Source organism: Zootoca vivipara, chromosome 12, assembly GCF_965207765.1.
Source record: "Zootoca vivipara chromosome 12, rZooViv2.hap1.1, whole genome shotgun sequence".
Lineage (NCBI taxonomy): Eukaryota > Metazoa > Chordata > Lepidosauria > Squamata > Lacertidae > Zootoca > Zootoca vivipara.
In genome coordinates this window covers 17211498-17224671 of record NC_142595.1, presented here as the reverse complement: position 1 = coordinate 17224671, position 13174 = coordinate 17211498, and the positions used below count along the sequence as shown (strand labels likewise).

Genomic DNA, 13174 nt, shown 5'->3' with positions numbered 1-13174 from the left:
CCCCCAAAATTCAATGCATTCCTATGGGATTCGCTAGATGAATTTTTCGTTATAAGAAAAGACCCGTGGAACGAATTAAATTCGTCTAGCGAGGCACCACTGTACAATGCCAGCGAAGCATTCTGCTGCTGAATATCACTGCATAAAAAGACGGGTGCAGAAGCCCTTCTTAAAAAACAGAACCAAGATGGAGGATATGCAGACTGGGAGTTTGTAAAGGCCTCAGGAGTTATGTGGAACAAAGTAGTCCATACGGTTGAGGTTTCCTCCCATTTCCAGGAAGGTTGGGTCACCGGATGATTTCTCAGCGGCCCGGGTCAACATCCATGTCTGAATAGTGGGGAGTCTCTTTCCACCTCATTTCAAACCTTGCAACATCAAGAATTTGGTTCCTGAGTTTGCTTTCTCTCCTCTTCTTGTAAGCCGCTGTGGGAGCCCTTTTGGCAGAAGAGCAGGGTACAGTAGGCCAAAGTGTTCCATTTATTTCAAACGTGAGCAAAGAAGCCCTAAATACTGGCAGTGGAGGCACCCCATGTCTTTAACATCCACTCCAAGCACTCATCCAGGGCACCATTGCAAAATCCCAGCAGGCACATTCCATATTTCCCCAAAAAAAGCTATGAAGGGAACAGCACCACCACCACTGCCCCACTCCTCCCATAACCCCTTGCCTTGCCTACCTGACTCATTCTTGGAGTTCATGTTGTCTGCGTTGGTAAGTGGCTCCTCTACGAAAGGTCAGGAAAGAGGAGGAAACAGCTGTCTACAGAGCTGAGCTAGGCCTACAGGAGAGCGCTCACGTAGGGGGCGGGGGCTGACGGCAGAGCTGGTCAGATGCCGTCCTGCCAACACTGCTGGGACATCTCTTGTGGCAAATGGGGAAGTCCGTCTAGGGAACCCTAGGGCAAAAAGAAAAGAAAAGAACACCACACGTCAGTAAGAAGAGAAGGTGCCCAAGTAACCAAGAGATGGCTGGCCAAGACCAAGCCGTTTCGCATTATGAGCAGCCTATAGAATCGGCCTACTATGACATAGCCAATTTCTGTTCCAATCAGCAGTGTGTTCAGGCAGAGAAGTGCTGGGAGAAGAAAGTTGGCGCTACCCCACTCTGAAGAAGTGTACATGCACACTGTCAGAGGTTCTTGCGACTACTTCAGAGTAACGACGCTCCGCATGCTTGTCCTTAAACAGTTTTTTATTAGTGCAGTCTATTTACAGTGAGACAGGTGTGTAAAACATGTCTGCTCATTCCGATGCAGAATCCGGCACTGCCCCCCCCATGTGATCTTCTCCAACATAGGAGCCTTGGGACAGTGAATCTCCTCCCTTTCTTTCTCCTGCGTAATTCCGGAACCGGAGGAAAGGGTCTACGCTCCATGCTTTCCTTTTCCCCCTTCTCCCCCTCTCTTTCCTCCCTCCTGTGTAGCCGGGGCTCTCCCATGCTGCTGGAGCCCTGGCCCTCTCTCCCCACTTCCTGACTAGCCTCCTCAGAGCCCTCGCTTCCATCACTGCTTGGGGAGGAGCTACTTTTGATGCAAGGGGGAGGTTCTCTGTACTTTCTCCCCCTTACACACACGAAAGCTCATACCAATGACAAACTTAGTTGGTCTCTAAAGGTGCTACTGGAAGGAATTTTTTTAATTTTGTTTTGACTACCGCAGACCAACACGGCTACCTACCTGTAACCCACTGTTCTGCTGTGGAGCCCCAATGCCACAGTCCATGTCCCTCTTTTTTACACCTGCCATGGGAACCGCCATACAGTATGAGGAAACATCACACCTGAATTGTCCAACAGACCATGAGTTCATTAACATTTTGATCACATGCTGCCCTTGTGAACTTTGTAATCTCCAGACTATCTGCTCTGCATACGCCTAAGCTCTCTGCCATGAACTCACTAATCAGCTGAGACCACTCCCTAGGGCAATCAATGAATCCATCTGCTGCTTACAGCTCTGCCATCAACCATTTTCCAGAACGTGGATAATTTTTGTCGCCTTGCCTTGCACCACACAGGTCTGAGGCTTGGCAACATTAAAGCTAGAAAGGGCGAGGATGCAGAAGTCAAGGTACAAGGGGAGGATTCTGCAATGCTGCACAGGGTTAGTCAGTGAAATGGCAACAGACTGAATATGGGGGCAGTGCCCCCCCCCAAAAGGAGAGAATTTAAAGACCAAACTCCGAAAACTTTGCACCTTGACAACAGATGTACAGTAACTGAGGGGGGGGATTAATAGTTCTTCAACACTGTAGTCAGTATTAAAGACTATTCAATCTGTTGCCATAGATAAAACACATGGACATGTAAAGCCCAAGATCATGATGAAGAAGAAATATCAGGAAGGCAGAGATGCAGGACTGGGTGAAGGACAAGAAGTCTGTAAAGTCAGGGATATGTGGCTTGCTATCAGCAACATCTGTGTCAAGGATGGAGAGAACCTGTGGCCCTCTAGACCAGGGGTTCCCAACAAAATTTTCTCGAGGACCCCTCATCGAGCCGCTATTGTGACAAGGACCCCCATTAATTCCTAATCCTAAAGTTAAAAAGGGAGAGCCAAATTAAGAGTCTTTTTACAGTTACAACAGAGTACTCCATCAGTATACAGTTAGTTTTAATTTTCAGTTCTTAATGAGATGAACCACTTTTTAACCAACGGTCCATTTTTAACTACACGAACTGTAGCTTCCGCGAAAAACAACGCTTTGTTTACAAACACTACTGTTTTGCACACCAGGGAGGAGGGGGGGGGAATGGAGAAGACAGGGTACCTGCGCAGTAGCACACAAATGCAGCCGATGCGCACAAAGCATCTTGGGGAGGTGAGCGTTATTAGAATGCGCGCACTGCCTCTTTGCAAAACAGTAGTGTTTGTAAAGCGCCACCTAACGGCATACAGCAGAACTAGTGCCTCTATCTAATTCTAGTTTTGCGCTAGACTCTGCTCATGCAGGAAGCGGCCAAAACAAAAAATCTGTTATCATACGAAATATATTCAATATATTTTTTATTCTAATAGCATCTTGCGGACCCCTCTGGGGGTCCGCGGACCACCTGTTGGGAACCACTGCTCTAGACCAAGGGTCCCCAAACTTACCGGGCTTCGGGCCGGATGCCCGCTGCGCCGATTGCGTGGCGGGCCGGAGGGCAGGGGAGCATGCGGCCATGCACGCCCATGCGCAAACGCTATTTCTGGCACACTCCCGACCTGGAAAGCGCCTGAAATAGCTTGTGCACATGTGCAGAAGCCTCCTCCGACCCAGAAATACACCGAAAATGACGCTTGCACATGCACACAAGCTATTTCCGTCGCTTTTCTGGGTTGGAAGTGGGCAGCCGCACCGTTAAGAGCGGGCGGCGGCAGCAGGCGGCGGGGTCCCCGGGAGCCGCATAAAAGAGCCTCGCGGGCCGTATGTTGTCCCTGGGCCGTAGTTTGGAGACCCCTGCTCTAGACCATGCATCCCCAAACTTCGGCCCTCCAGATGTTTTGGACTACAATTCCCATCATCCCTGACCACTGGTCCTGTTAGCTAGGGATCATGGGAGTTGTAGGTCAAAACATCTGGAGGGCCGAGTTTAGGGATGCCTGCTCTAGACCATGGGTAGGCAAACTAAAGCCCGGGGGCCAGATCCGCCCCAACCGCCTTCTAAATCCAGTCCGGGAATCAGCATGTTTTTACATGACTAGAATGTGTGCTCTTATTTAAAGTGCATCTCTGGGTTATTTGTGGGCTATAGGAATTCGTTCATTTCCCCCCAAAAAATACAGTCCCCCCCACAAGGTCTGAGGAACAGTGGACCGGCCCCCTGCTTGAAAAGTTTGCTGCCCCCTGCTCTAGACATTAAAGGTAAAGGTAAAGATACCCCTGACCGTTAGGTCCAGTCGTGGACGACTCTGGGGTTGCGCACTCATCTCAGTTTACTAGCCGAGGGAGCTGGTGTTTGTCTGCAGACAGCTTCCGGGTCATGTGGCCAGCATGACTAAGCCGCTTCTGGCGAACCAGAGCAGTACACAGAAACACCGTTTACCTTCCCACTGGAACGGTACCTATTTATCTACTTGTACTTTGACGTGCTTTCAAACTGCTAGGTGGGCAGGAGCTGGGACCGATCAACAGGAGCTCACCCCGTCATGAGGATTCGAACCGCTGACCTTCTGATCAGCAAGCCCTAGGCTCAGTGGTTTAGACCACAGTGCCACCCGCATCCCGCTCTAGACCATGGGCGTAGGCAGGGGGGGCAGGAGGGGGCAATTGCCCCCCCTAGAAGCAGGGCCACTGGCCAGCCTGCCCCACTGCCCGCCCGGTGCCGTCTCCCTTCTCCCTGGCTGGCTGTGGGGCGGGCGGCGGGAAAGCACCAGAGCCGCGCGAAGCGTTTGGCTGGCTTTCCCTCCCTCCGCCCCACAGCCAGCAAGGGAGAAGGGAGACGTCCCTTCTAGCCGGCTGGCTGTGGGGCGGGCGGAGGGAAAGCCAGGCAACCGCTTTGCGCGGCTCTGGGGCTTTCCCTCCACCTGCCCCAGCGATTGCAGAGGGGGAGGAGGGGATCGGAGCAGCCCGATTTCGGGCTGATCCTGGCTCCCCCTCGTCCCTTCCGATCGTGGAGGGGGAGGAGGGAGTCGGAGCAGCCCGATTTCGGGCTGATCCTGGCTCCCCCTCGTCCCTTCCTATCGCGGAGGGGGAGGAGGGAGTCGGAGCAGCCCGATTTCGGGCTGATCCTGGCTCCCCCTCGTCCCTTCCGATCGTGGAGGGGGAGGAGGGAGTCGGAGCAGCCCGATTTCGGGCTGATCCTGGCTCCCCCTCGTCCCTTCCGATCGCGGAGGGGGAGGAGGGAGTCGGAGCAGCCCGATTTCGGGCTGCTCCGATGTGGCCCCGCCCCCACCCTTGGCCCCGCCCTTGGCCCCGCCCTTGGCCCCGCCCCTTGCTCCCCGCCCCTTGCCCCCCCCCTGATTTTCATCCTGGCTACGCCCCTGCTCTAGACATCACTGAACTGCAATTCCCATCATCCCCAGTCAGCCTGGCCAATTGTTACAGTTTCCTCATCCATGATGATGGAGGTACTGAAAGCCATATGATTGGATGATTTCACCTTATCTCATTTCATTTCATCGCTTATATCCTGCTTTTCCTTCCTAAGGGAAACCCAAGGTAGCTAACAGAAGGCGCAAAATATCAGAATAAAAACTAATGTAACAAAACATAGCATGTATATCAAAATATAAAACAAGCCAGAGCCAAATTCACGTCAAAGGCATATCAACAAATACAATAAATGTACTAAATCTCCTTGGAAAAATAATTCAGTAAGAGTCTTCTTTCTAGCTTTAATGTCCTCATCCCCCATATTCCCATACTTGGCGTCCTTGCACAGTAATAACCTCATCTCTGAAGTGTGATCCCATGTCACTGAAGAGTGCATTTGAATAGTCTACCAGTCATATGAGGGATTCCAATTATATGTGTCTTTCCCACCCAATCGTCATCCTACTCCTTGCTCTGCCAGCTGCCACACTTCTCCTACAGGTAACGGAGAGTTGTCCTCCTAATGATCCCTCCAAGCTTCCTTTCCAAGGCTGATAGTTAAAATTTACTCGAAAGAGGAGATTGATTTCTGGTGCCTTCACAACCCATGTAGAGAAAATAAATAGGGGCTAAGAATTAAACCTTGAGCGACCCTAAAGGAAAGGAGGAAGACCCAAGTCCACTTCTCCCTTGGACATGACAAGCCCAACTCTGGGCTTCACTAATTCAGAACGCAGAAAGTCTCTTGCCTGATTAAACACTCCTCAGCACAGAAAACTAGCATGTCAAGCAGTGTTATTCTAGCTTATCTTCCTCTCCAACATGCTAGTTGTTTTCCAGGTCCACAGAAAGTTTTTAAAACAGAGAAGCATTCCAGCATATGAGCCCACACCTGCACTCCAAAGCTGAGCAGCCCTGGCATCGATCACCTTAGCATGGAGACCTTCAGCAAAAAATGCTAAATAAAAATGTCAGGCAGGAGGGTCAACAACGGGCTTTGGCTTCTTGTTAAGAATGAGGGAGATGGCAGTGTGTGTGAATATGGGAATGGAAACAGAACAGGGAGGGACAAACTGTTGATCTGGTAGGTCAATAACTTGCCCGAGGGAAGCCTGCAAGCCAGACATGAGTCCAATAGCCCTCTGTCCACCTGCAATTCCCAGCAACTGGAGGTAGAACAGTGAAGGTAGAATGTAGTCACTGCGGCCAGCACCGTATTTTTCACTCCATAAGACGCACCTGACCATAAGACGCACTTAGTTTTCAGAGGAGGAAAGGGGGAAAGCCCTGTTTTGGTGGGAATCAGCTCACAGTTGTGCAGCTTCTTTTGCAAAGAGGAAAAGCCCCATTTTTTAAAGGATCAGCTCAAAGTTGCTGAGTTTACTTTGCAAAGGGAAAAAATCCTGTTCAACTCACAGTTCTGCAGCTTCTAATAATCTAATCAGCCAGATAATCCAATCGGCCAGTCACATGTTCCTGGGGAAACAAACAAACAGCCTCCCTTTGCAGAACATTCAACAATGGAGGCCTGGGCAAGGGGGCTGGTGGGAAGGGAGGTAGCGTCCCTTATCTCCCTCCCCGATCTCTTTCAATCAGCTGTTGAGTGGCTTCTTTTCAACACCCCTCTTTCCCTCTTGTTAGCCTTTAGCTCTTTCTTTTTTTTTAAAAAAAAAAAAAGCACGATCTGCTTTTTGCCCCTGGGCAATTCGGCTCCAGGGACCACACATTCGCTCCATAAGATGCACAGACATTTCCCCTTGCTTTTTAGGAGGAAAAAAGTGAGTCTTATGGAGCGAAAAATACGGTAATCGTTGGTGGCCTTGTCCTCTATGAATATGTCTAATGTTCTTTTAAAGCCATCTAAGTTGTTGACCAATTCTGCCTCCGACATTCAACTTTACTGGATTTCCACAAGTTCTGGTGATATAAGAGAACAAGAAAAACTTTCCTCCTTGACATGCATAGTTTCATAAACTGATGTCACCTCTTCCTTGCCTTTTCACTAAACTATAAAGTCCCAAACACTGCAATCTTTCCTCTTAAAGAGAGTCACTCCATCCCATGATCATTTGGTTTTCCTTTTCTGAACTTCTCTAGCTCTACAATATCCTTTTTGAGAGGTGACCAGAGCCTGCAAAAGGCAAAGTTGGTTTCCCACAGTGATGGGAGTCTAGTGGATTTCCTCTTGGACTTGGAAGCTGGGGAAATTCCGCATCATGCCAAGACCAAATTATACTGGAAATCCAAAGTGACCCGGACTTCCATTAATCCTTGCATGTGTGAAAATGCAATTCACATCCCTGAAACCTCTACACCCAAGCAAACCTCATACATTTCCAACAGAATATATGTTAAGCCATTACTACAAATTTGGCAGGATACGCACCTTCTGGGCTAAACAGTTGTGAAGTAAAGGGGTGAGAAGTGGATAACTCTCCCCACTCTTGAGTGCTGTTTCCCTCTCTACAACACAAATGCATGCAACAGAAGACAGATGGTCTTTCTGTTTTCCTTTAATGAAAAACCACTTTAGGAGAGAGTGATTGAGGGCCAAATCAGATGTGACATGAGAGATCTTCCATGTGCTGAATGGTTTGGCCCTGAGAGCAGAGAAGAAGGAGGAAGGGTCTATTCAGTGGGGGAAAGGATAGGCGAGGAAGAAGTTGAGTCTCTCCCTCCCTCAAATGTTTCATGGTCTTCTCAATCAGCCCTTCCCAAAGCAGGGAGGGACAATAACTCAGAGAGCACATGGCTTGAATGCAAAAGTCCCCCAGTTTCAATCTCTGGCATCTCCAAGTAGCAAGTGCCCAAGACCCTGGAGAGCAAGCGCGAGAAGACCAGAGTTTTCCAAACTTGGGTCTCCAACTGTTTTTCATCCCTGACCACAGGTCCTGCTAGCTAGGGATGATGAGAGTTGTAGTCCCAAAACAGCTGGCGACCCAAGTTTGGGAAACCCTGTACTAGACAATACTGAGCTACACAGAAAAACAGCCTGACTTGATATAAGACAGTTTCCTCTGCTCCACAAAACTTTTCATTGGGAAGAAAAGAACTGCCAGGCTACCATTATGTATGGAACATGTAGCTCATCCCTGAGGTCCTCTTTAGCAGCAGCCTAATTACATTAATTTAGCCGATACAGCAGTTGTTTCTTCTGCCATAGGGAATTAAGAGTTTCACGATTCAGCTCTGACCCATGTTCGTCCTGGTGAGAGCAGTGGAGATTTATGCCTCAGTTGTCTCTTGACTTATCTGAATGGAGTTGGGACCAAGGGCTCGGAATCTGATCTGAGCTTTCTCTCTGCTGGGAGTAGCAGAAATTGCATCTTATGATCCCTATTCAATTCAGTCAGGATTGGCAGGTTGTTGGGAACTTTTTTTAACTATAAGCAAAAAAGCATTGAGATGGTGCCAGGTTTCCTTGGTGAGGGTATTCCTGGTTACTATTGCTCTGTATTTAATTGTATTGCGGTAACCGGCTTCAGAAGCAATGCTATTGGTCCGATCTGCCAATACATGCTTGGCAGAACACACACCAAGAAACACGGGCCACAAATGCTCGCCAGTGACCACAACATCTATTGAGCAGGCAAGGGCAAGGCAGGGAAAAGGCAGGAGATCACCCCCATGGTGGCACTTGGCTTTGGTGGTCCTAAGAAAGCAACGAGGTTCTTGCCACTGTCAAGCATCTCTGAAAGTTCAGCCCAATGTCAAAGTCACAAACCTACCCCTTTCACGACTCCATTTACCTGTATATTTAAAAATATTTCTACACCACTTGATTGTAGCAGTGTTAGAAACTCGCTCGATATATAAGCCAGGTGCCAAATGGCTCCTTTAAACAGGGTTACAGTCACCAAAAACAGAATGCCTAGTTGCCATTTTGTCGTATTTTTCAATACGACTTTCTTGGTTCCTGAAATTCATTCTGATGGTGCAGATAAAATATACCTGATAGAATTCTAAAGGATGTGTTGTTAGTGTGCGAAAACAGATCCAATGATTCCCCAGGCATGCACACCTCTAGGGATGGTGTAGACGTCAGGCGCTATCCTGGCACTATGGCATCTTCACTTGGTCACAAGTGGCCAATAGCCAGGCGCAAAATTAATTCTATTTCAATTTTCTGCCTTTTCAAGCTTGTTGTGTGTGTGTGTGTGTGTGTGTGTGTGTGTAATTGTTCAATCTTTTTGTCATGGATTGTGTTTAATTCTTTTGTTACTGCGGTTGTTTCTGTTAAAGAGTCAAACCTCCTTTTACATTCCGTCAGTTTCGTTTCCATTGGAGGCACTAGTTCTTTCCAAGTATTTTTAATCAGCTCCTTTATGGCTTCTTGCTCTGCTGCAAATTCTTCTCTTAATATGTTGTTACCATTTTCTTTCTCCAACAAGGAAGATGCCCCTTTTGAGGGTGGCATCATCTTGGATGCAGCCTGCATTACTGTCCTTGTTGAAGTGAGCCTTCAGTCTTGGGGCAGGAAGAAGTGAGTGAGGTCTTTTATTTTCAGCTTTTCTGAATCATCTTGCATTCCCCTCACCTTTCTTCAAAGGGCTTTTGCTCCAAACTGTTTTTCTGGGCCTTGGAGAAAAGCTTGGAGTTTAAGTGGGCATCTTCTTACCTTCACGGCCATGCCTCCCAAGTACAGGGGTTCTTGAACAATGCACTGGGCGAACTAAGAGCAGGAAGTTTGAGTCTAGGCAGCAAGCGGATCGAAAAAGCTTGGATGGCAAAACTGGATGGATTTAACATTTATTTACAGTTAGTAGCGTGGTACGAGTTACACAAAAGTATTCACCTCACTCTTCCCCCAAGTATCAGAATAAAAGAAATGGAGGAGGGAGATCCTGGCAAAGCAGATAATTTGGGAAATGCCCATAGCTCAGAGATGGACCATGCAGGAGCAGTGTTAGAAACTCACAATATATAAGCTAGGTGCCAAATGGTTCCTTAAACCAAGGTTACAGTCGCCAAAACAGAATGTCTAGTTGTCATTTGCGGGCAAGACGGCTCCAATGTCTTGTTTTCCAAATGATGGACTGACTGCGATTGATTGTCATTTTAACATCCAGCTAGTTCAGATGACAACCTTGAGCTAGGTTACAAGCTTTGAGAACTTAAAAGAAGAAAAGCTGCTTGACCCAGGGACAGTCCACATATATATTGGCCCATTCCAACCTCTTTTCTTTAATGGCAACTGCTTCTGCTCAGGCTGCACAGAAAAAGCATTTTGGTTCCAGAAATTCATTCCGATTATGCAGGTAAAATATAATTGATAGAATTCTACAGGATAGGGTATTAGTGTGTGAAAACAGTGCAGATCCTATGATCCCCAGGCATGCACCTCCGGATGGTGGAGATGTTTCTGCGGTTAGGTGCCAAGATTGTGGGAATCACCCTTCCCTGGGGTATAGGAAGGGCAGCAGAAACATCTCCTGCCTACCAACTGAGCCTGTCAAGTCATATACCAAATCCGGATAGTGGAAGGCAGGTAGGAAATATCTTGGTCAGTGCTCACATCTCCCCCTAAGAGATGTACACAGCTCTGGAGGCAAAAAGGTAGGCGATTTCACCCAGAGTTTTAGTTTGGGGCAACTTTCATCCTAATCTCTGGACGTAAAAGAGCTGAGCATTTGTTCTTCCGGAGTGTTGAGAAGGCAATTAAAAGCAAGATTTTGATATTTGAACCGGCAGCTAGAAGCAAAGGGCTACCGGATCACACAGGCATGGAAAATAACAAGTGTACATCTTGTTGAAGGCTCAAAGCACTTCACACATTATCTGAGTAATCCTGTCCAACAGCTTTGTAACAGTCAGTATTGTTTCCCACATATTACAGATGGTCAGGCTGGGGGGGGGGGGGAGAGAGAGAGAGAGAGAGAGAGAGAGAGAGAGAGAGAGAGAGAGAGAGAGAGAGAGAGAGAGAGCCACCGAGGTTGAAAAATAGTGATTTGCCTAAGGTTACCCAGAGAGTTCACGGTGAACCAGGTATTTCCTGTCCAACTGCTTACTCTCTTCACAACTGCACAACACACAGAATGCAGGGCAAACTAGACACACCAATTCGCAGCAGAGGCCACTCATATAGCCAAGATCGTTGAATGTCACAGACAGAGAGAGCAAGGTGCCTGCAAAGCAAGGAACTCCAGATGGCTCATGAAAGAGGATATGAGAAGGGCAAAAAGACCCACAAACCCAAGAGGATCTCTCATCAGTTGGACCGGGGTGAAAATTTTGCAGAGGCACATTTTGCAAGGCAGGGTTTATAACTCAACCACTAAAACCAGATTCCAAGCAAGTGTTCCAGGCACAAAAGGCGAGAGCTGTGCAGAGCTGAGGCAAGTCACATGCATCCCTCTATTACATTCTGCAGGCAACTCATGTCTGTCAGCTCCAGTCCAAACAAAACAGTCCTATACCTGAAAGAATAACATGGCAAAAGGCTAAGCAGGAGTTTGGCCTCAGGGATCAAGTTCCTGCTTGTTCCTTCTCAACATAAATTCTCCCATGCTCTGCTTCTCCCCCCCTCCCCCCCCCGAATCTTAAGATACATAAGTGTTAGAAAACAGCAGAACAGGCACAGTGGGAAACTATAACTGGACCAAGGCATGGCATTAAATAAGAGTTCAGCAAGCAGTGTGCCAAGTGGTCTGCAGAACCTTTTCATCACATGGACACAAAGACCATGTGATTGAAAGCTAGCAAATGTCACTTTTTAAAGGTTAAGGGAAGTCCAGTTGCATAGTGGACTAAGGACAAGTCGTGCATGCAAGTCATGCCTACAGCTTGTCCATTACAATAATCTAATATCCAGCCTGCAAATAACTCTTTTTACCCTTAAAATCTGGCTAGAAGGGCATAACAACATTTTTTTGGAAAAGAAACTAATTGCAGAGCCTGCACTCTTTTAGCTCCCCCAAATCTACGGATGCTGCTTCAGGCTGAGGTACTCCTCTGCCACCCCACAATTCTGCTTGCACCCTCCAGTATCAGAGTCTCCCTGTCAGATATAGTATTTCCATTTCACTTAGGAGGCAGGCAGAACTTCTGGAAACTAGCTTCACTATCTGCACTCTGAATCTGTTATCACCTACCGGTATTATCACTGCTAGAAACGCTTATTTAAGCTGGGCATGGCATTTTCACAGACCAAACCTTTTGCGTTTCACTGCCATTTGGGCCCAATTCTTCCTCTCCCTTCTCATGCACTGCACACATAAACGTATGCACGCCTGCTAAGTGAGTTTAACACTTCCCACATCTGATCAAATGCACTCTAGTCCATCAAATTCTAATAGGTCTGTTTGGTGCCACAAGACACTACTGCTTTTGCTGCAACCAACAAAACACAGCACCCCTTCTGGAAGTTATCTGCTCCCCATTCATCAAGTCTCACTGACTGACAATGTACAAGCACGCTGCAGCTGAAACCAGAGCCCGTATCCCATGCTCTATAGAAGCTTTGGCAAGATGATGTCAAGTAAGGATCCATTGTTAAAACAGCAAATACTACGATGGAGGGTTTTTTATTTGTTCTTTAACAAAAAAATCTCACACATCTTCTCTCTCTCTCTCACACACACACACACAAAACCAAGTTTAATAATTCTAGGTTACTCACAAGCAGAACTGCATCAATAAGAACATTTTTCTTTGCACACTCGATCTCCACATCGCCAAGTCCTTGCTACTGACACAAATGTCAAACAGAGCAAAGGATGGTTGTCTAACTAAATTTGTATATCAAGCCATAATATGGGGCGGTGGGTTTGTTTTATTTAATTTTAAAATCTTGCTTGCTGTTGCTTTGGCAACCAAACTTAAGCTTCATAAGGCAGTTTAGAGTGCAGAATAACACACACACACACACACACACACACACACACCTACAGGAGGAAAAGGGCTCTGGAAACAGGAAAAGAAACCTACCAAGAAGCATAGGAGCCAACAAAAATATTTGAGGGGACCCCCCCCCAAAAAAAAGTTGATGGGCATTGTCATTCAAATGGTGTGTGTAATTATGTAGGACGGGGCTTACCTGAGCCCCCCAATATATTGTTCAACTCGGCACTCCTGGCACCAAGACACTGGGAAAATGCACCATTTGATTTATTTTTGGCACGTGTGTGTGTGTGTGAATACGGACACACACGATTAA

The 13174-nt window shown here is 47.4% G+C and overlaps 1 protein-coding gene across 4 annotated transcripts in view; it reads right to left on the bottom strand.

Moving 5' to 3' along the window:
- Positions 1 to 13174, bottom strand: part of HDAC5 (histone deacetylase 5) — a 124955-nt gene that overhangs the window by 110863 nt on the left and 918 nt on the right. For 3 of the 4 annotated variants that reach the window (XM_088655518.1, XM_088655513.1, XM_088655514.1), the window contains exon 2: positions 681 to 899. The exons of the other annotated variant lie outside the window; for it this stretch is intronic. In XM_088655518.1, coding sequence (XP_088511644.1) covers positions 681 to 702 — 22 coding nt within the window. In that variant the 5' untranslated portion in view covers positions 703 to 899. The remainder of the gene's footprint in view (positions 1 to 680; positions 900 to 13174) is intronic. 4 annotated transcript variants of the gene reach the window in all.